The sequence below is a fragment of the Cydia strobilella genome, chromosome Z (genome assembly GCF_947568885.1).
Source record: "Cydia strobilella chromosome Z, ilCydStro3.1, whole genome shotgun sequence".
Taxonomy (NCBI): Eukaryota; Metazoa; Arthropoda; class Insecta; order Lepidoptera; family Tortricidae; genus Cydia; species Cydia strobilella.
This window is the reverse complement of record NC_086068.1, coordinates 22,699,245-22,723,861: the sequence shown is the minus strand read 5'-3', so window position 1 is coordinate 22,723,861 and position 24,617 is coordinate 22,699,245. Positions and strand designations below refer to the sequence as shown.

Below are 24,617 nucleotides of genomic sequence, written 5' to 3'. Positions count from 1 at the left end.
TGAGCGAGGAATCTCTCTGGGCGACAGTTTGAGTCCCCTGTGGTTCTGCCTGGCGCTGAATCCCTTCAGCAGCCTGCTGAAGGATTTGGGACTAGGTTGCCGGCTTCGGAGAGAGGGTGAAGACATTTCTCACCCTCTGTACATGGATGACCTCAAATTATTTGCACCAAATAGCCAAGACTTGTTAGAGCTAGTGAAAACCACCGAAGTCTTCAGTAGTGCCATCAACATGGAGCTTGGTGTTGATAAATGTTTTGAATTTATAACCTTTCCCCGCTGTACATGTATAACCACATGTACAGCGGGTAAAGGTTATAAATTCAACACATTTACAACTTTCTGAGTCAATGTCTTTCACATCTATCTCTGAATCAGATATCTATAAATATCTTGGTATTTCACAGGTCACAGTCGTTTGGGTTTTGAGACGGTCAGTGAAAGAGCGCTTTTTCAGTAGACTCATAAAAGTGCTTAAAAGTCTTTTGTCAGGAGGCAACTAAGTGCGCGCCTTCAACGCCTGGGTAATACTCACATAGTCCTTTAACATACTAAGGTGGACTCAGACCGAGCTGGATGCTCTGGATCGGAGGGTCCGACAGCTGCTCACCACATACCGTATGCTGCACCCACACTCGTCTGTTATAAGATTGTACATCCCACGAAAATGTGGAGGTCGTGGCTTTCTAAACGCCAAAAATCTCCACAACCGTAATCTCAGGAATTATTTCCTCAACGAGGGTGGGATGCATCGTGATGAGGTGGCAGTAGACAGGGGTCTCACGCCGCTCTTCTTATCAAACGAGAACTGGCACAAACCGGTAGTACTAAGTACCGACGACCGCAAGGCGGTATGGAAGGATAAGCAGCTACACGGGCGGTTCTACAAGACCGCCATGGGATCCGATGTAGACCTGCCCGCGCTGGTGAACTCGGGGACCTCTTCGGAGAAACCGAGGGTTTTGCACGCGGGCAAGGCAATTGCGGACGAAGTTATCATGACGAATAATCTACCAGATATATATATCTTGCAGGACGTGCGGTCGACATTTGTCGGACATGCCGCCGTCCCGAAGAGTCACTCAGGCATATTATCTCCGGTTGTTCTCATCTTGCTAATGGCGAGTACTCGCACAGACATAATCTAGTAGCCAGAATTATTTACCAGCAGCTTTCTCTCCTATACGGCCTCGTGGACCGCGAAGTGCCGTACTACGAGTACTCACCTGCGCCAGTTCTCTATCTGGATCGGTCTATCATCACTGGCAGGGATTGTTGTTGTTGGTGTAAGCCTATCGTGCTAATAGACCGATCGCAGCGCCGGACCGTGCTCGCCGACGTCACCATCCCCCATGATGAGAATCTCGTGAAAGCCGAGAAGGACAAATCCAGCAAGAACCTAGACTTGGCTCACGTGATTACCGCCATGTGGAATGTTGACTCGACTATCATTGTTCCGATAGTCGTGTCAGCGAACGGTCTCATAGCGAAGAGTCTCAAGGGTCAGATGCAGAAGGCGGTGATTTTGAACACGGCGCGTAGGTATAGTACGTCGGGTCCTCACCCTGCGACCCTGACCACCGGCAGCTTGGGCCCGGCTGCACTGCTGGCGGCACCCTAGGTTAGGTTTTTTATAATGTGTTTATATGTATTTTTTATTGTTTTGTAAGTGTTTTTATATTTTACTTTTATATTCATATTATAAGATGCCTAACTTAAGAAGAAGAATAAATAAAGAGAATAATAAAAAAAAATGAAAGAATAATTCTGATATTCTCAATTCGGTTGTTTTTTTTTTATGTTTGTTACTCCATAACTCCGTCATTTCTGGACCGATTTTGAAAATTCTTTTTTTGATTATAAGTATATACATACAGATTGGTCCCGTTTTTGTCAAAAAGCAGTTCTGATGATAGGATCCATGAGGAATCGAGGGAACTCCTCAAATGTTAAAGGCTTACATATAGTGATTTTAGTATTTTCATCAACAAATCAAGCACTTACATTTAAAAAAGTGACATTTGATGAAGTGGAACTGCTGATGATGATCAGAACGGAACTCTTCAATGACGCATAGTTCACGTTTGGCGATTTGTCCTCTTCGTTATGTTTGTTAAGCAAGTTAGGTTTTAAGAAACATTTTCGTCAAGCTCGAGTTCTGATGATGGGATCCATGAGGAATCGAGGGCACTCCTCAAATGTGAAAGGCACACATATAGTGTTTTTTGTAGTTTTATCAACAAATTTGAACTGCGATTCTCACAAAATAGAACTGATATCAGAAAAGTAGGTTAGGTTAGGTTAGAGCTGTGAACCTTACAGAAACGAAATGCTATCAGAAAAGAGGTTAGGTTAGGTTAGAACTGCGACCCTTACAAAAACGAAATGCTACTATAAAAGTGGGTGGTTTTGCCTCCTTTTCTACATAATTAGGCAATAGATGCTGTCTTTTTCATTTCATTGTCTGGAGTCTAAGAGTGCACCATCAACAATTAGTGAACTTTCAGCGGCATCCCCCATTGAAGTCGGTTTTTTTTCTTAAAAATTATATTGTAATCACTTTAATTTATAGATATTATGAAAGCTATGGATCTTCTATGGATTTTCTATGGTCTTTTTGCCGTCCCCTACGCTGCGCTGACGAACGTCGCAGTACTATCAATATTTTATTTTACATTGAAAATAATTAAATTTATATTTATTGTTAATGTTTTTAGAATCTGCATTAAATGGGCTTTCGGACAGTATTTTTTATAAACCAAGTTTGATACCAAAATATGAAAATATGAGGGTTTGTTTGCATTTCGTTATTACTAAAAGTTTATTATTTTAGGTATTGTGTCATATTTTGCTACGGAACCCTAAAAAACTGGTATGGGGAATGAATCGGGCATCATCTAGTTACCTGATATGATAACGACACCAAACTTGACCCAAATGTCAAAACTAATATGCACAAAATAAAATCTGAGCGCCGGGAGCTCTGTACTTTGACCCCCCCTCTCCCCCACCTGACGCGGGGTTCAATCTGGCTACCAGGCGTTTTGAGCTCAGGTCAACGTGTATAATACCCCAAACCAAATGGCATTGCTGTAACCAAAAATGTCTACCTTCTTCCCAATAGAAAACGGACTATATCAGGGATAAGTTCGTTTAATTAATTAGTTACCCGTGATTTTTAGAGCATTAGCAATTAAACTAGTCGCTCGCTTAGTGATAAACGGGAACAAGACGAAAAACGAGAATTGTGGTAAAACGCGTTGAAAGATTTCTTCGTTAGCGCATGACACCTTCCCTGACTTATTTTGTAAACTTTAATAGCATATATCATTATAACATTTTAAACTTTCGCGGTTTGAACACATATTAAATCACATTTACAATCGCGAATTTTTATTTTGTTACCTTTATTTACCGACGTTTCGACACAGGTTTCACTGGTCGTGGTCGCGGCTACCTGACGTCCCAGCAAAATGTCAAAACAGAGATTTGTGTGACTACCCCACGAAAAGTGCATTTAAAGTTTGAGGTAGACATCACATTTTCAAACCACCCACTACACATAAATGTTAAGTATTGTCAATAGTCCGACACGCAACACTCACAACATCCGCGCACACATCCGAAGATAGATCCCTTGGCTTTAACTTCTGGATTCGCGATAGACCCGTTTGTAAATGTGATTTAATAAGCATATATCATTGTTTGTGTCATATTAGACATTGTATATAGTAAATACTTATATATTTAATAAAACCTAAGTTATTTCAACATGTTTCAGATCATTTATAAGACCTTAAAAATAAGTTACAGTTATGTTACGCATTATTATGAAATGTTTCAATTTTAAAAAGGCTCAATTCCTGAAGATGCTATTTAAAATAAAAAGTCACGGCAACGATTGAGTTTGTATTTCGTAAAAAAAAATTACGAAGAAAAGTTATAGGAAAGTGGACCGTGGATAATAATTTTTAATAAAAAAAATCGACTTCAATGGGGGATGCCGCTGAAAGCATTCTTAGATTCCAGACAATGAAATGAAAAAGACAGCATCTTTTGCCTAATTATGTAGAAAAGGAGGTAAACCGACCCACTTTTCTAGTAGCATTTCGTTTCTGTAAGGGTCGTAGTTCTAACCTAACCTAACCTACTTTTCTGGTAGCATTTCGTTTCTGTAAGGGTCGTAGTTCTAACCTAACCTAACCTACTTTTCTGGTAGCATTTCGTTTTTGTAAGGGTCGTAGTTCTAACCTAACCTAACCTACTTTTCTAGTAGCATTTCGTTTTTGTAAGGGTCGTAGTTCTAACCTAACCTAACCTACTTTTCTGGTAGCATTTCGTTTCTGTAAGGGTCGTAGTTCTAACCTAACCTAACCTACTTTTCTGGTAGCATTTCGTTTTTGTAAGGGTCGTAGTTCTAACCTAACCTAACCTACTTTTCTAGTAGCATTTCGTTTCTGTAAGGGTCGTAGTTCTAACCTAACCTAACCTACTTTTCTGGTAGCATTTCGTTTTTGTAAGGGTCGTAGTTCTAACCTAACCTAACCTACTTTTCTGGTAGCATTTCGTTTCTGTAAGGGTCGTAGTTCTAACCTAACCTAACCTACTTTTCTGGTAGCATTTCGTTTCTGTAAGGGTCACAGCTCTAACCTAACATAACCTACTTTTCTGATAGCAGTTCTGTTCTGTGAGAATCGCAGTTTAAAAGCTACCCACCCACCTAACCCACTTTTCTAGTAGCATTTCCGGGTCCGGGTCTGGGTCCGGATCCGAGTCCGGGTCCGTGTCCGGCTGTCCGGATCCAGGTTTGGGTCAGAGTTCATATTATGGTATCAACACACACACACACACACACACACACACACACACACACACACACACACACACACACATCTTAGCTTTAATTAATTTTAGTTTAGTTTAGTTTGTAAGATATTCATTTTATTCGGTTACTTTGTATGTTTGTATGTAACTTTGGTAGGAAGAGCGGGATCTCCTGCCACAAGTATAATTTTACTTACTTGGAGATTCCAACTATAATTTGCTGTACACAATATTGTAACCAATAAACGCTTTTTAATTTTTCATTTTCATGACAACTAATATTGGGCGGTGTTGAGAGTGTGGGAAATACGCTAGCTTATAGCGCTCAGCGGCACAAGCTTGGGTACCGTCCACTGCTCTTGTTGTGAAGACTAGGTCTGGGTAGTGGTCAGTGGACACTTCTCCATCAAGCTGATTTGATATTTTCCTGGGAACGTTCACTGTTATTGTCATTAGACTGTAAAAAACAGAAAAAGCGAAATTAGGTATCGCTTAAATATACCGAATACATTTTCGTACGTTTGGTTTCATTTAGAAGTTATTATTGTTATTAAGTAGTTCCATAGCTATATTTCAAAAATAGAAATCACATGATTTACAATATCTGACCATAAAATTATTGTATCGTTATAGGCTGCTTCTGCCCTCGACTTCGTTTGCGTAGAATGATGATGATGATGATGATGATGATGATACACAAAAACTACCCTATGTCGTTCCCCGGGTCTCAAGTTATTTTCATACTAAAATTAATCTAAATCCGGTCAGCATTTAAACGTGAAGAGGTAACAAGCAGACATTTACTGTCGCAATTGTAATATTAGTATGGATAATGCGGATTATAGAATTTATAGATATTATGCTTACTAAATAATGGATGGTATTTTCTTTATCAGAAGTCCTCTGTTCTTTCTAACTGGTCCTTTTCGGGATAATTTTTCTTTTGCACGGTTTTACCTAAAAATGGAATGGTAACTATGTGATGAAATAGATAAGTATTAAAATGTATCAATGTTATCTTATTTTTGTAGTGAACATTAACCTTACGTTATCACCCGAAGTTGTGTCCTTTTTTTTTGATAGTGGCACCTGCAAGCCACATCATTTCTTCTATTCTTTTGCTCATACTAAAATGTGAATTTGTATGTAAGTTTACGAATACCGACGCACATTTTTTAAGTATGAAAAGAAATAAACACATATAAATCTCCAATAGCATGTTTTATTTTATAATAATATAAAATTATTTTAAAACATTATAAATAAATAAACGAAACACCACAAATAGTTTTTTTTGACTACTAATTTTTAAAATTGTGAAACGATACATGGCTCAATAGTACATTTAGTATTCAATAATTATTTGTAGTAAAGTGATGTATTCTTAATTATATCAGTTGATCATGCATTTATTTTTTAGTAAAACGCGCTAACTTGTAATGTTCCAATGTTTTACAAAAGATAGTTTAATTACTTACGTGACATTTAATAAAACAACGATTTATCTCCTAATGGAACACGAAAGTGACATCTTCCTCACAAACAAATCGTAACAAGGCTGAAGTCGGCTGCTTTAGTATAAAACGAAATACATTTTTTTATAAAAGTAAACCGAAGCAAAGTGTGCTATCTCTTTCTAATCCACGGATTAGGCCGGTTTAAGAGAGAAATCTGGTAGTGCTACTGGTAATAGGCCGTTTTAATACAAAAACAAATTTTACACGAATTTTGAGTTAACTCTGTTTATCACTAAGCGAGCGTAGTGTCAATTTGTTAATTTAGAGAGATTAGTACTATTATGACCTTCGTTTAACCTTTCGTAACATGCACAATGTCAAAAAAATGTCATATAAATAGCAATCGTGACAACTTCATGTTTAAGTTGAATTTGGTTAAATATATATGGAGCAGATCTGCTCCTAAGCATACGAAAGGTTAAAACCCAATTTTAACATGTTGTCTTATAATGCTGTCTATTAAAATACTCAAACTTCCGAATATGGCCACAGACAAGCCCTTTTTTATCTACTCTTATAAGATACACATTTCCAACGGGTAGATTTAGTTCCTAACTTTTAGGACACTTCAAAATATGGAATTATCCCATGCTTTGATAACTTGTAACAAAATAAAAATTGTATGGCAAAACATTTCAGCTTGGAGACCTGTTGATCAAGCCAATCCAGCGCATCCAGAAATACCACCTACTGGTAAAGAAAGTGCTGGCTTACTCGGAGGCCGCGGGGGCCTCGCCCTCCGCCATCAAGTCGCTGCGGGACGCCGTGCTCTGTACCTCCATAATTCCCAAGAACGCCAACGACATGATGGATGTCGGCCGCCTTCAGGGTTTCACGGTAATCACACCTTACATGTCTCTCTCTGATATACCGCTTAGCGAATAGCGGTTACACCCTCGGCAATTTTCATGCATTTTTAAAAAGCTAAGCGGACGCTCATTAATGTTCACAGAATAGAACGATTTCTAAATCGCATAACTTTATTCTCTGTGAAACGGATATATTTTGTTACTTCAGCCGAAATTTCTTTTTTTGTTTTTGTCTAAAATGCAAGGCGAAATTTGCATCTCTTAAATCACCGCAACGCTACCTGCTGAATCGAAATTAAAAAAATAGTCATTTGCTTATGCATGAATTTAATTAACCATTTGTACTATTTACAATAATTGTGAAGATATATAGCAATTCAAGATAATGTAATCGGCTGACATCTATAATAGTAATATTAATAATGGAAACGAATGCTCTTTATTATTGTATAGTTTAGTAAACAATGTGCAGTAAATGGAATAAAATAGGTGAGACAAGTGAGTAGCTGACGTTGTGCGTGCAGGGCAACATCACCGCGCAGGGCAAGCTGCTGCTGCAGGAGGAGCTGCTAGTGGCGGAGGGCGGCGACAAGGCCAAGGAGCTGCACGTGTTCCTGTTCGAGCAGTGCGTCATCTTCAGCGAGCCCGTCGGCAAGAAGACTCACTTTACCAGCCCCACCTACAACTACAAGGCCCATGTGCAGGTACCACACCCTTCACACAAATTTATTATGTAGCCTGATTTTTCTTGAGGTCCTGGACATCACCTTCTACCATACTTTCGAAGTGGATTGTCTTGCAATTCAAGTTGTATAAGTTCCATAAGATATTCCACTCGGAGGCTATTATATTATTGACATGCCTATCTCATCTCTTTTAAGAAACAGTTAATGAAATATAAAATACCATTCGTAGGTACGTATAGAGTTGACTCGCGTTTTTGTTAACAGGTGAATAAAATGGAGCTGGAGGAATCTGAAGGAAACAACGGCTTCGTGATCCTCTCCGTGGACCCGAACAAGCCTCGACAGTCATTCGTGTGCCGTGCGCCAGAAGCTCGCCGGCAGCAGTGGATGGCGACACTGTCGCGCATCCTGCACTCGCAGCGTGAGTTCGGCGAGGCGCTGGAGAACCCCGGCGCGTACCTGCGCACGCGCGACCTGCATCGAGACGACGCGCGCGACCCCGCCGCGTAAGTACCGTTCGGCAGACCGATCTACCGCCGCATCACTTCCTCTTTTTGCCATCTGTCGCAAACAACCAAATCACGTGCAGACTAACGTAGTAACGGACGATATAGTTTAGCGACTTGAAAACGACGCATGTGACCGGCATGTAAACGAATATTGTAGGCCATGCTGCCATGGCAGGTGTTGGTCGTTGATTGCATTCATCTTAACTTTCAAAGTTAAAGTCTGCTTACACTTCATTGAGGCTAAGAGTATTTTGTGCATACACTACTTAGTATAGATCATAGTACAAGTTGCTAACACCTAAATGTTACGCTTAATGTTAATATAGGCATCGCAATAAGAGAGATGTGACAAATAGTTATGTACCAACGACTAGCAGTAGAAAACATGAAAAGGAGCGAATATGATGATATCAGATCATAATCAGATCATAACCTTTATCTCTTATTGCGACACTTAGGGTCGGTTGCACCAAACCGTCTGTCACCGTTTTAGCGTTCGCTAAATTTTATTGTATGTAAAGTTTCATAGTCCTCTGCTGCTTGACGTTAATCAGTCTGTTAATTGTGGTTGGTGCAACTGGCCCTTATACTAATTAATATAATGGCAGGTGGAGTACGAGTCGAAGCTACTTGACTCGCAAGAAAATAGAACGCACATATATCTTCTCACTTCGCTAATTGCTATAACTACTAATCAGTTGCGGTCCAAAGGGTTTAGTACTTATGTATAACTAAGTACCTCGGCATTAATCACACGCGCTAATTATTATGTAAAGTGTTAACAGGCCTTTACACTTGTCTGTTTGTTCTTGGTGTGACGGACTGACGGTAACTAAAATATGCCCGTATGAAGTATCTACATGCATAAACAGTAGTGTATATATTTAGAAACGTTATTGAACTAAATATGCTTTTCAATAAATAGCCGTTGCTTTGGCATTGGTTTGTCGTTTTTAAGGGCTGGGATCCTGGCATTATATGAATTTGAAATGCCTTAAAAAATACAACTGCCCTAAAAAACTCCACAGACATGTTTGTGAGTACGCCATTGTCGCTTACATATTTATATCAATTATATATATGCCAGACAATGGTTGTAGCCTGCCACCAGAAACATTTAATGTAAATATAATTATATAGGTATATCATGTTAGCTGGCAGGTTTTAATACTCGTATTTTTATAATTCTTTTTGCACAAATAAAACGAAACAATGGGACCTTTTGGTCAAAAAGATAACAGTAGTTTACTAAGCATAAAATGTTCATGATTTTGGCAAATTTGAATATAGCGTGTTACATGGGCTTAGCACAATATCTTCCAAGTACTCAATTGACTAATGATTGTTAACTGAAATATCGACATGGTTGGCTTGTACATCGTTAGAATAATATTAATTAATAAGAAATAACTGTCCACATTAGGTTAATTACCACATTGGAATTGATATTTAGATGTGTATTATTTATAATTTTAAGGTTTGCATAGAATCTCTGCTATGTCATATAATATGTATGTTATTTGTTATAATAAAAATCACTGTTTAATATTTGTTCCAAACGTTATAATATCATCAGATATCCTGATCAGATAATATCAAAGATGTAGAGGCATGTGATAGACGCGGTCATCGACCACGGGGAAACGTGTCCGTCTACTTGTATCGAGCGGTGTCATAAAGTGGGTTTAAATATATACCTGTACCACGTCGATAACCGCCTCCATCATACGCCCCCTGTGTCCTATTTTTAATACCTGTCTTGTCATTGTTAGTTGACAATTGCCAGTTTGGTGAAGTTGGTGATAAATTGGTGTACACTACCGTTCATAATGAGGTACTTTGAAAATGTTGAGCAATTCGAATTGTGAACTTGTAAACGGGGCTTTTATCAAGCTGCATTTAATTTTCTTAGACATTGATTATAGATAACTATTACATTGAGTATTAGGTAGTAAATAGAGGCATTTACTAAAAAGGTCGATCAACAATTTCATTGTTTTATTCTGTACAGTGTACGTGCCAGCCAGCCAGGAAACAACAGTAACATGATTTATCGGGGAAAATGTAAATCATTATTAACATATAATGGCTTCCGTGTAGCCACCACACCACAGAAATGCACATTTGGTGAATATAATCCTATAAAAACGTTGTTGTACCTAAATGGTGACATTAGTGACCCAGTGGAATAAATAAATAAATATTATAGGACACTCTTACATAGATTGACTAAGTCCCACGGTAAGCCCAAGGAGGCTTGTGTTATGGGTACTCAGACAACGATATATATAATATATAAATACATAGAAAACACCCATGACTCAGGAACAAATATCTGTGCTCATCACACAAATAAATGCCCGTACCGGGATGCGAACCCTTCACAGGCAGGGTCACTACCCACTAGGCCAGACCGGTCGTCAAAGTGGAAAAAGCCGCGTTCAAAGCACGTAATGAGTGACAAGAAAGAGTTGATTAACCAAAGACGAACACTTCGAAGTACTTACGAATCAGAAAACGTTGTCTACCAAGGAAATAATGCTATGATACTATGATGTTGGAAATATTGTCCTTGTTATATAACGTGTGGGAGCAACTGTAGTGTACACTGCCAACAACAGAAAACTGCAATACCGAATAAACGCTTACTGTAAATACCTATACATTCCTATAGGTATAGGTATAGGTGGCTCATGTCTATAAAAGGAACATTTGTGTCACCTTTCAGATTCATACTCTTTTAGTAATTGCAACTGACATTATTGTACATCTTTACACGTAAGTTCAAGTATAATTTACAAAATTATTTGCAATACAATTTTGGTTTGTTTTCGTGTTGTAATGATAAATAAATATTTGAAAGTATTTCGAAAGTACTGCCATTAACGAACAACAAACACCAGGCATTGCTGTCAATGTATTTTAATTTGAAATATTCGGTAACTTAGGAGTTATAATATTAAATATCACGACGTCAGTTGTGCACGGCGCATTTGGAATTGAATTTGAAAATAAGTAATAATACAGACAGCTTTAGTTAAATATTATAGTGCTATGTCGATAATTAAATCTTAATTCGGCGTTTGCTTAGTCGAACTATACTCGTACAATATTAATTAGGTAGTAGCGACGGGCTAGATGATATTTAAATTATACTTGACGCGCCATCGAGATGCGTCGTTACATAAATAAAGAAAGAATAAACAGAAAAAAAATTAAGCCATGCCAGACATTTAATCATTTTTCTCAGATCAGATGCATTAGAAAAACAGCATTTGAGTTGATGATCATAACATAAGGACTTTAGCCGCGTAAGCTGAAGACGCGGGTTGGATTCCCGCCTCTGCTACGGATGGACTTGGTCACATTTTCTTTAGTGTATGATATCTATTTCAATTCATAGCATAACAAAGATAATTTCAAGATGTACAGCCTAGATAAAGATATGGCTGATGTGCAATAAATACGCCTCGATTGTAAAATTCTGGTCCCGCACATCGATTTACAACTTTTCGAACATTGGTCGAGTTTAAAAACCAAGAAAAGTGCAACGATTTTGAGAGAATACGCAGTGCAACTGATATTTATACGTCACAATTTCACAAAAGTTTGTCGTTTAAAATAACACTTGCACTGCGTGTGCTATCAAAATCGTTGCAAACTTTTCTTTTCATACTCTCAAAAGATGATTTTGGTTATAAAACCTATCCTATGTCGTGTCCCGGGACTCGAAACTATCTCTACATATACCAAATTTCAACGAAATCGGTTCAGCGGTTTAAGCGTAACGAAAGGTTAAATTTTTTTTAATTCGGCTTGGTGTCAATATGAAACCAAAAATGAATTCAGCACCCCCGATTTATACGAAAACGATACCAAACACGGCCTAGCAGCTTCACTGATGTAGATATCAAGATTAAATTGAGAGCTTTAAATAAATTTTCAGGAGCGGATATCTCAAAAACTATACAAGTAATCGAAAAACTTGACTAAGTAAAACTTGCAACAAATTAAATCAACTTTCACTTTGTATAAGTGGCCATGTCGCTAAGACGCATAGTTTCCGAGATATAATCGAAAAATGGGACCTTCAAACCCCCCTCTCCCGGCTCAAGGGCTACGGCCGGGGACTTTTGATATGTTCACCTCCTAACTAGTCCAAACTAAGTTACGAAGTCAAACTTTTTTTAACATTCATTGCCTGACCTTAAATGTCATAATCTGGTAAAATGTATTTCTGTACCTACAAGTACTTATTATAAAGAGTGTATTATCACAAAAAGTGATAACATGGTATTAGATTGATATATACTATTATATACTTCACAAAAATCAAGCTGTAGCTGTACAAAATATATAGTACTGTATAGTTTGTTACAACAAATACGGTGGGCTTTAGGCAGTTTTAAAGTAAATAGAGTTGTGATTTTGTAAAGATACCTTGCGGTATCGCGTGTACTTAATGCAATAATAAATTATGTTCGAGTATCGAAAATGCAACATGTAACATACTTGATTTTTAGCTTAAGTAGGAATTGAAGAAGACTGGAAATAAGGGCGTGGACGTACGGAGTGATACATATTGAATTAATATATGAGGGAATGTGTAACGGTAACGGTAGCCTAGAATAACATTTTACTTAATGAATATCCTACTTTACTCCCATAGTTAGTGCATCTTAGGTCAAGTAGTAGCTAAATTATTTATTAATAGGAGTTCATTACTATAACAGAAGGTTGCAATCGCACAACTGCTTTATTGATGAAATTTAATATTTATTAATACTGATTTTAACTAACAAAAAACCGCGTGACTTGGTCATTTTGCCAATGAGTTCATATCATTTTGTATTTATGGAGCCATGTCATTGGCAAAACTACTGAGTTATGTGGTTTTTTGTTTGATATTTTATTTTAAGATCCATATGACATATAATATGGAGGGTTATAATATTAATTATGTCCACTTTCTACCAAATGTTCGTAGAACAGCGATACTCAATCTGCGGCCCGCCTGGCTTTTTTTGGTGGCCCGCCAGGTGATCTCGGTATAGAATGTATAGGGAGCGTGCATGAACTTTAGGGAGCAGCACAGGAGCCGTCAGATTTTTGGCGCGAAGCGTAAAAGTGAAGTTTACGCTTCCGATGTATCCCACAAGATGGCAAAACCTACTATGCACAAGAAAACGTACGAAAACGGTAGATGTAGGCCCTTGCTTTGGCTATGTACAGTCGATAGCAAAAATATCAATCCAGACAAATGGCTCATAAATATGTGAACACGAGTTTATTTTCTAAGGTTTAAGAGCGTACACATATTTTTTAAACTTTGGGAATGTATATATATTTATGCCCTTGACTTGTTGTTGTTTTCGATTCAGGCCACAAGATGGCAGACCCTCCAACGCACATGGTCCCTATAGATAGTATAGATCCTTCCCATCCGCAAATTCATCTTGCGGCCCGGGACTACAATGCAAAACTGTATTTTGTTGTTGAGAATGCCATATTATATGGTCGATTTTTGATTGACAAACAGTTACCTAGCAACAAAATACATAAGGTATTATAATTAATACCTTAATAAAATAAAACTATGAAAACGTATTATATCGCGTATATTGAGTATAACATGTTTAGAAAAGATGTGTCCCGCCGAGTTTGTTGCAGCCGGGCTAGCACATGATTGGCGCGAGAGTATCTCGCCGCGACATAGACTACCCGTCCCTCTTTAATTCATACAGTTAGTAAAAGACGGGTAGTCTATCTCGCTGCAAGATACTGTCGCGCCAATCATGTGCTCGGCCTACATTTATTTATTTATATATTGATAATAACGTTACAGCTATCATAACAGTTGCCCATTGCGATAGTGTAGCAACTATTTTTAAGTATAACATAACACAAACAAAGTGACTTTGATGAAGTTATTCTCATAACAATGGAACACATCAATCCGGGTAGCAACTTGATTGAGCATGCGAAGGCTCTCGTCCACGGCGCCTCGTACAGTAGGTCGGTGCGCGCGCGGCACACATATCGAGAAGTCGCGTACAGGTTCACCGTGGCCAGTACATCTGGGTTACTGATCTTACATGTCCCATATTGGGATACCCTCCTACAATCTAGGAGGGAATTAAATCTTCTCGGGTCAGAGGTGTAGGGTTGGAGCCGGCGTAGCTTTATCGCGTATATATATATATATATATATGACGGCGGGACGGCCAAAAGCGGAGGGCGCAGTACAGGACTCCGTACAACGCCACAGATGGCGCTGGCGTTCCGCAGCAACTTCCGACGAGTCATGAGTACGGACTCATGACCATTTCAGTCATTTGACTATCCGTAATCATGACCAGGATGCGACATATATGTATATATATTTACTTGAAAATAGTTGTATTGTAAAGCCTGACCAGAAATATATGATCATGCGCCATGTTGCGGAATTTCATTGGAACTAATTTCTTACACTGGCAATAATTTTAATGATAGGTTGTCACTGTTGTCAGTGTCATTGTGGCGGTTTACTTGAATAATGCTTAAGTGTTGAATATTAAATAATAAATGACAAAAATGCCCAAAACTATACATAGTCCGGAGCGGAACATTGTTAATAATGTAGATAATAAACTGCTGGAAAAGAACAGTTCGGGAAATTATACTATTTCACTACGAAACATTTACAAATTAACACCAGAGCTGACAGGTAAACAAATCAAAATGTCATTATAGTCTGGTTATTACGACTTAGTTATTGTAGTGGTTTGTTGTACAAGCGAGGAAACACAGTAACAAAAAAAGTACCGACTATAAAAAAAGTGTAAACCAAATAAATGGGTTCTGATTTTGATTACGGCGAATAAAAGTAGATGTAAGTCAAACGAGTTGCCAATCCAAATTGTTCAGACTATACTGAACTGTTGCCATATAAATGAGAATAATAGCGCCCTCTTGACAATGATCATATATTCCTGGTCAGGCTTTATAACTAGCCTTATGAACCGATTCTGCATGTACAACCTGCCTTAAAGTTTATAGTTTATGATGGTTCATTATTTTTGTATGTGGGTATTTTTGCACTTTGTAGCTTTTCCTCAGTCACCCGTTGACCACGAACGCTGTAAGGGGTTCGAAACGTCGGGATGTATCATAAATTCAGTATACGCGATATAATCCGTTTTCATAGTTTTATTTCATGAGTAACCATCGCGGTAACCGAAGACAATATTAATACCTTAATATTTGATAGAATCGCGCATATATCGATTTGGTATTCTGAACGGCGATTTGTGGCCCTCATAGAAAAAGGTTGAGTATAGCTGGCGTAAAATGTGTTTCGCGAGTTGGCCACGAATTTCGCCGCCACTGAGTACGAGTTGCTTGCGCTGCGACATTCGTGAGCACATTTTGGGCGAACAATTATATATATTTTTGCCTTATTTAACCAACAGTGGGGTCTAAATGAGCTGCAGTTAACAGTTTATAACAAACTAGCGAGACCTTACTACCAATACTCCACATGTTACATATTACTAAAAACATATCCTTAATATAGCTTATATGAAATGTACATATAGTAGTGTATTCAAAAGGTAAGGTGCCGTGTGTTGTCATGATTGCTTGCTTTTATTACTAACACCAGTAGGCCCCATGTTACTAAAGGCTCTTAACCGATATGCTCTTTTAATTTATTACTTAGATATGAACATAATAAAAAATTAATCATTTATTGTATTTGCTGGATACATTATACTTTTGTCCGGTTTAGGGGCCAAATTAGTTTGCGTTATCTCCTACAATAGATAGGTTTCATACGATTAATCTAAATTAATTACTTCTGCAAGAGGGCGGGCTAGTCTTGTCGAATGAGCTGCAGTTAATATTAGGTATAATGTATGTTGTTATCGTTTAAGTACTTAATCAAATCATGAAATGCTAATGGACCTCAGCTTTTGATGTTAATAGTTATTCAATAACAATAAGTAACCAAAGAACTTGTAAACTAAACGATATTTAGTAGCAATCTAAGTAACAGTGTGATATGTTTTTAAGGTCAAAGAAATCGTGCTGTTGTGCTTTGCAATTGCTTTCAATTAGTTACAAATTTAATCGTTTTGTTTGAATAAAATAATGCTTCATAGTACCGAGTGAATATAGTGGGCGTAGAGAAGGCGCTCGGGCGCGACCGCCGGTGACGGCCGCCGCCGCCGCCGCCGCTCTCTGGCGGATGCTGCAGCTTTGAGTCCGCACTCCTGGCGGTATACATTGATAATGCGGAACAATTTCTTTATCTTCTACATAATGTTTAAGGAAGAGTCAGTATTATAATTTAATAACAATTTCCTAGAAATGCGCTGAGATTAACGTGAAATTGTGCTAGCATTATACATATATTTTGATTACCTATTGATCGATGGAAGTGTATAGTTTATGCATTAAAAGACATGCATCACGACCAAAATATATGGTTGTTCATAAAATCGTCATGTGACACTTGTCTCATAATATAGTTTTGTAACAGTCGTATGTATATATTTGCCTATTACATCCTAGTGTATGTATATATCACTAACAACCGTCATTGTATTACCTACTGAAGTTTAAATGTTACTGGAGTAACCAATAAATGTGAATAAAAAGTGCTTGTGGTTTACTGCTTTTAGTCCCGCATGCTTCTTTAATTTTGGTTTTTTTTTTAGTTTGGGGGCCAGCTTACTGCTAACTGCTTTAAAAGGAACTCATCGGGCACCGTATATTATTACTTGGCCATCAGAGAAAAAAATATTCGGATTTGCAGTATTTTCGATTTTAATAAGTTTCCAATATAATGTAGCCATTTAATTATTTAAACTGTTCAGAACTTACTTCAATAGTGACATTGCTATAGTTCGTTTTTATAGCATTAGAAAAAAGGTAAACAATCTTGACGTGTCTTTTTATTGAAAAATATTGAAATACGCTTTAAATAAATTAGTTTATATTACTTATAAAAGCAAAAGAATGTAAAAGATCGTATATGATTTATAACTGTAACATATTTGCTGGGACTTATTTTTCAAAAGTGATTTTTAATAAAAAGACACGTCAAGATCGCTTACCTTCATTCTAATGCTAAAAAAAAAACGAAATATAAAGTGTTAAGCGTTTTGATAAAGAACGTTTGATAGGAAATTGAATTGAAAATACTACTTGCCTTAATTGTTAATATTGTCTTGTTGTTCAAAACATTGTCTCCGCGTTTTAAGTGATTACGATCATAAATTAATACTTAAATAATATTTAGGGTTTTGTACTTAAAGGGGCCCACTGACTATCAGTCCGCCGGACGATATCGGCCTGTCAGTTGTTCGGAACTGTCAAATTTTTGTTCTAACTGACAGACCGATATCGTCCGGCGGACTGATAGTCAGTGGACCCCTTAATATTGGCCATTGATTTATATTTGATCTCTACTAACTAGTTGAGTTGAAATAGAGGGCTAAAGTCAAAGAGTGTAGGTGTGTGATCTAAACAAGTGACATCGGACTGTCCATTTATTGCTCAGGAATTGAATGCCTTCTTCTATATCTATATTCTAGTGAATCGGCTATCGTTACAGCACGAATTTTAACTTTAGCACTTTGTCCAAACATATATTTTCCGACTACTAATTACACATACGCCGTTTAAAGATACCTTTTGTTGTAAATGGTTTTCCAGAGAGAGACAAAGCTGGTACGCCCGATTGATTTATTAGTTACTTTTAGTTTAATTGTACCTATTCCCGTCCCGATAGTGCGGGTGAAGGTCGGTGCGGCCTGCGTAAAACGGAGAGCGTGCCGCCGTCAATGGGGTCGCGGTTTGAGGTGCGCGGGCGCACGCAGCGCGCGCACGCCAAGGCGAACACCATCAACCTGCCGCCCAGCGCCGCCTCCGCGCGCTCCACGCCCGCCAGCCCCACCTCGCCCACGCAGCCCAACGTGAGTACCGTACCGCTGCTCGGTTATACCACCAAACCTGTGCTGGTGACCGTTACAAAGGGACTCAAAAACCTACACTAACACTTGTAGAATTGATAAGAACTAGACTTCATTTTACGAGACTGCGCTTGAAAGAGCTGAGCCTTTTTGAGGCATTAGTTTTTATGAATTGTATATGAAGACAGCGCATGTTAAAACTTGTTGGAAAAAAATTAAGTCTTCTTGTTCAGGTAAAAGTATCAGTAAATATGACCTAGGGACAAACTCAGTCTAAAAACTTAAGTCGAGTTCTAAATACGAGGACTTCTAAGACTAGTTTTTACCATGACTACATTAAAGTGGTATTTTTTTCGCTGCACTCGAAACATTTAAACGCGGGAACAGGTCGCTGTCTGGTTCGCTTTCTGTAACCCCTTTATGACAGAAAGAAATCGAGAGTGCAGTAATCAAAACACTGTTTTATGTAAAAAATACCACTGCACCCTATTAAACATTAAATGAAATATGTAACATTAAGTCCTGCGTAATTAATCACTAAATTAACCCTTTTCCAGGCATAAAGGTTGAACACCCCGGAAATGGGGCACACATTTTTGCTTACCTATATTTTTTTTAATGGATGGTAAAGTTTTTTTTTGTATACTTAAATTCTAATCGCCATAACATGAGGAATCAATGATACTCGTACCATAATAGTAGTTCATTATATAATTCGTTTTCGTGATAACGAGCTTTAAATAATGACATAGCGAAATCACTTTGCACGAATGCCTTGTAAATTTAGAATCGGTAATTAAAGATCTGAAAAATTGTCGCTATGCAAGTGACTAGACGAACTCTATTTCGTTTGGGCTCGTATGTATGTAATACAGATGTTCTGAAATGGTTCTCCATTATAACCTGCCTTTAAGGCGTACAATATTCTTAAATTAAAATAATACATGCGATACCAAATAAGTAACATAATGAATGCACATAAAATAATTAAAACATAGCAATAACATATGTACCATAATTTAACATCATACTAATTACATATCGCAAACAAGATCCCACTATAGTTAAATTTAAATATCAAAATTATTATCTAAAATTCATTTATATCATAATAACTTTTCCTTACAAGTAGTTCCTTTAGGTGTCGTTTAAATAAAGGTGTAACTAAGCCCTTCATTTCATCCGATAAGTGATTAAATATTCTCGGTCCCATAGCAAAAAAAGAATTGCAAATATTGCTATAAAAGCTAGTTTTAGGAATATGATCGGTACGCCTTAGGCTGGCGAAGGATCCCTTGCCGTAGTTGCCGTGTCATGCCGATAGTGGGCGCCGGGTCAAGAACTCTTCGATATAATATGAATGGCGTTTTACCAGGTACGGCGCCCACTATGGGCAGGGCATGGCACGTCTCTTCGGCAGCCTAAGGCGTACGTTAAAACGCCGAGGCAGTCTTCCGGAAGGTTCCTACAGTCTTTGAGCTACTTCGGCCGCGTAAGGCGTACCTAAAGACGCCGAAGCAAAACTGGGATTCGTCGGCACCCCGCTGGTGTTGGTTTGCTTGAAAACTCAGTCACAGATTGCAATGAGCACATCATGAATACACACGACTATTCGCTTGCTACGTTTTACGCCGGTCCCAACACTGAGCCCTGGGGCACTCCAGCCTTTATTTCTAAGAGCTTAGAGGTCTCATCATCCTCTTTAACTTGAAATAGGCGATCTGATAGATAGGAGTGAACCAAGTTAAAGTAACTGTGGGGCAGGTATGTGCGTATCTTGCAAAGCAGCCCTTTGTGCCACGCACTGTCGAATGCCTGTTGAATGTCTAGAAAAGCTGAAGAACAGTATTCTATTTCTTCCAGTGACTTTCTAATTCGCTCCACGACTCTATGAACTTGTTCGATTGTGGAATGCTTTTGTCTAAAGCCAAACTGGTACATTGGTATGACTTTTGTCTCTTCTAGTATCGGAAGGATTCTTCTTAGGAGTAGTTTTTACAGGATCGGTAATAAGCCAATTGGCCTATATGAGGTAACTTCGTTAGCTGGTTTCCCTGGTTTGTGTATCACGAGTATCTGAGAGACTTTCCACAAACTGGGATAATATTGTACTCTTAGGATTCCATTGTATAGTGTCGTCAGGAATACGACTGCTTTTCTCGGTAGATGCTTTAGAATTTCTTTTAAGATAAGGTCAAATCCTGGTGCTTTTTGTGCATTGATTACTCTCCAGACTGATTGGCTGGTGCATTGATTACTCTCCAAACTTCGCCCACAGTTACTGGAGGAGTGACATTTGAAAGAGCTGGCTTAGTGCTTTGTCTACTTCTATTTCAGACTCTACGTCGTTCGCGGCATTCGGGTAGAAAAAATATTTCGTAAGTGTTTTGCGAAGGTTTCTGCTTTTTGTCGTGTGGTCGCGCCCAGCCTGTGCGACTTCGAAGAGGTGCTTTAGCTAGTTGCGGCTAGTCAAAGTTTGTCGTGAATTTCTAGAAAGAGTAGTTTGTTGCTGCAGTTCCTGTTAGTGATTCTAGTTGCGTCTCTAAGGTGATGTTATGTCAGTTTTTTTACATTTCTCTTCATTTCCTAGCTTCATTGTCAAATGCAGTTTTATCTACATCCAATCTACCTATAGTTTGGTGCCAAACCCGCCTCAAGCGTCTTTTGTTTCGAAGAATGCTTATAATGGATAATTATCACGTCGGGCATGACAAAATGTTTGACTAATTTCCTCACGATCAACCCTGTACCGGCGTGACCTCTGCAGTCTGGGTGTAGCACGGGTGTAGGGTTATATAGCACTGGTAATCTTTAAATTTGATATTAGACGCGGCTGTAAAATGGGCTTCAGATATTAATAAAATGTCTAGGTTATGTTCAGTCATTACTAGGTCAATTTCATTTTTGTTTGGAGTTAGTCCATTTATGTTCCAGGTTGCTAGTCTTATAGCACTTATTTTGTTAGCTTATCGGCTAGTTTTGTGATGAGGGACATAAAAGCACTCATTTGTTGTAAGAAAAGATCAAATTTTTCATTTTGTTTCAGCAGTAGTTCTTCAATCTGGGATCCCGGGGTTGAAAGGGTAGGCTGTGTGGTTGTTGCCACATTGTGTGTTAGGGGATTTTATAATTTCTGCATAGCTATTTTTATTCGGTCCAGGATTGGGACCAGTATTTCCCTCCTGCAATACAAAAAAAAAGCAATATATTACCTACACGATGACACGATATAGGAAAAACTATTTGGCAGGGGCAAGCAAGGCAGACAACCTGCTCTACTTGGCCCTGCCAATCGCCACTTCAACCCAGTAGCGAGTGAGAGGAGAGTCGAGGCGCTCAGCCAACGCCCTCAGAAGGCCGTTGGTGCTGCCCCGCATACGATTTAGCAGTGATCCAACTCTTTTTCTCCTGATGGCGAAAAAGTCATCTGTACGCGCCTCAGCAAACATTCTGGATGCACTGCAATGTCTCGGCAGCCGCAACAACATTCTGAGGATGTTGTTGTATTGCACGTGAATTGCGTTGTATGCTCTCTATGTAAATCTCACCCACAGACTACACGTGTAGAACGTCTGACAGTAGGCCTTAAAAAGCGTCAGTTTGACTTCGTTACTACAGCGTACGAATCATATTGCCCCGTACAGCCGTCGCTCTCCTCTCCCTCTCCAGATCCGGGTCATCGCTCAGGTCACTGGTGAGCATATGGCCAAGATATTTAACCCTATCAACTACTTTTAGAGGTACACCATCCAGCGTGATCTCAGGGACAGCTTCCCGGTTGTATTTACGGGCCTTGAACACTACCAGCTCGCTTTTGGTAGCGTTATACCTGAGACCACGCTGCTCAGCGTAACCCTCACATAGTGCCAGCAACTGCTTTATGGAGTTGACAGATGACCCCAACAGCATCATATCGTCCGCGTAGCTAATGTAATTAAAACACTTATCGCCCACGTGACAACCGACACGCGTCCTGCTGACGCCATCGATGAAAATCGACCGTAATCGACTAATGAAAATCCTCAAAATTGCTAATAAAATTTTTGGCAACCGTATTGTAATTTAAAAGCGGTACGATTTTTCAAAAACTCCGCTCTCTGAACCTACGGCACCTTAACCCTTAAATGCATGATTTTTTGTATAACTTTTTAATAAATTGAAATAGATGTGTCATGCTGTATAAAAGTAATAAATGTAATTTTGGATAGCTGCATATTGAGCCACGGACCATCAAATATACGATGCATATATACATCATTATGCATTTAAGGGTTAAGGTAAGGTGGGCCTTGGCTTTCAACACCTTGAGCACTTGACTGCTGTAATGAGGGCATTAGAGTTGCTCTCTGGTAGCCGTTGCCTTGAGCCGAAAAATACAAACTTTGCGAACTAAATGCCACCTTCTTTTCAACATATATTTTGCACTTTTCTTCTATATGCATGACTTCTTTTTAACGCTTTTATGTAAATTTTTTTTTGTTATAGGTATGATATACCAGGGAATGCATTTTATATATAGACTGTGATAGCGGGCCAATTGATCAACACAAAAGACTGCATTAAAAGTGATTTAAAATTGTACACCCGCCAAAGACTATTTATAAGTTATGTATTGATTGTAAATAAATAGCGTAGAAATGATAAATGTACAGTGATTAAGAATCGACGCTTAAACCGGTGTTGGAGAACAGGGTGAGCATGCATGTGTCGCTTGTGATGTAGATTTTCGAATGCTAGGAGAAATAAAATGACCGTGTGCGTCATAACAGGGCCTGTCGAAAAGGGCGTGGGGCCTGAAGCTGCGGCGCGGCGGCGGCGGCGGGGGTAGCGCAAGCGCCGAGCCAGGCGCCGAGGGCGTCGTCACAGAACTGCGCGCGCCCGAGCTCGCCGAGCCCGCCGCCGATGTGACCGTGCCGCCTGGCGCCTCCGCCACCATCTCTTGCCGCGCCTCGGCCACGCGCGCCCAGTCCTCCTGGCGCAAGACCGCGCCGGAAACTCGCGCGCTGCGACACGGCGGCCGATTTGCCATTACTTTCGCTCCTGATGGCTTGGCCACTCTGACTATTCACGCGTGTCGGGCGTCCGATGCGGGCGTTTACTGCTGTTTGGTCAGTAACGAATTGGGCGGCGTTCAGAGCTCGGCGAGGCTGACCGTGGGATCAGGTGGCGCGCCCGGCGTGCCCGCCGTGCGAGCGCATCCTGGCGGCGGCCTAGTCGTTCAGTGGGACGAATCTGCGCCCGCACATGTCGAATACTGCAGAGTGGGCGAAGGGGAATGGCGACGGGCAACCGAAACGCCCGCGGCGGTGCATACACTGGCACTGGAAGAACTACCGGCGGGGCAGTATAGTTTCCGGCTGGTGTGCGCACGAAGCGGCGCGCCGGGCGGGGTATCGCCGCCGGCGGCTTGCGGCGGCGGCGGCACGTGGCAGCGCGAACAGTTTGCGCGCCGGTTCGCAGTCGATGAAGAAATCGGCCGCGGCCGCACGGCGCGCGTTCTGGCGGCGAGAGACACTGGGACGGGACAACGAGTTGCCCTTAAACAGGTAATTACTCCTCATATCTTAACACCATGTTTGATTTTGTTTTCTACTGGTGGATCATCATTTTCCTGAACCTCAAGGAGCTCAGCTCGCTTGGCAACTTAATTCAATATGTTGTTCATAAAACAAGAATTGAAAAAAATCTAACGACGCGACGCGATGAAATGTTTTTTTATATAAAGTTTAAAGTACCCCACTGAATCATCGACTCCTGAAAAAATTGTTTTAAATTGCCTCGCAGCCCCGTAACATTCCGTATCAGGTTTAGTCGTTCTAATTTCGCCAGAAATACTATCATTAAACGAGCCTTCATATTTTCTTATTGTCATTTGGTAAAATAAGTAGTTTTGTTGTGAAGCTTAATTGTGACGTTTTCAACCAAAAGGTACCACATTGTCGCTTGTTGATAAGGTTGATTTCTAATTGAAGCTATATGGAAATAGCGCCTTACTGACAAGCGACAATAATTACCCTTTTGGTTGAAAATGGTACAATTTTCCCATAGCAGTGTAAATTGTTTAATGTTATTATTTTATATTCCTATTTAACGTTTTTAGTTATGTATTTTTCAATTCGTTTATTTTCCTGTTTAAGGGCATTGCCTCATTAGCCGTGCTTCGACTTGTTATTAATATTATATATAGTCTGTCACATTTAATGGTCCAAATGTATGTCGTTAAAATACATTAATCTACACACATATGATGTTGCCTTCAAGATCCGTAAATAACGGCCAATGTGCGGGTGGCGGTGAAGTTAAACGTCCGGAGAGT

The 24,617-nt window shown here is 39.4% G+C and overlaps 1 protein-coding gene across 1 annotated transcript in view; it reads left to right on the top strand.

Moving 5' to 3' along the window:
- Positions 1-24,617, top strand: part of LOC134754462 (triple functional domain protein) — a 364,706-nt gene that overhangs the window by 318,434 nt on the left and 21,655 nt on the right. The window contains exons 37-41 of the mRNA XM_063690796.1: positions 6,978-7,175; positions 7,672-7,851; positions 8,098-8,339; positions 18,121-18,304; positions 23,071-23,847. Of these exons, the coding sequence (XP_063546866.1) occupies positions 6,978-7,175; positions 7,672-7,851; positions 8,098-8,339; positions 18,121-18,304; positions 23,071-23,847 (1,581 nt within the window). The remainder of the gene's footprint in view (positions 1-6,977; positions 7,176-7,671; positions 7,852-8,097; positions 8,340-18,120; positions 18,305-23,070; positions 23,848-24,617) is intronic.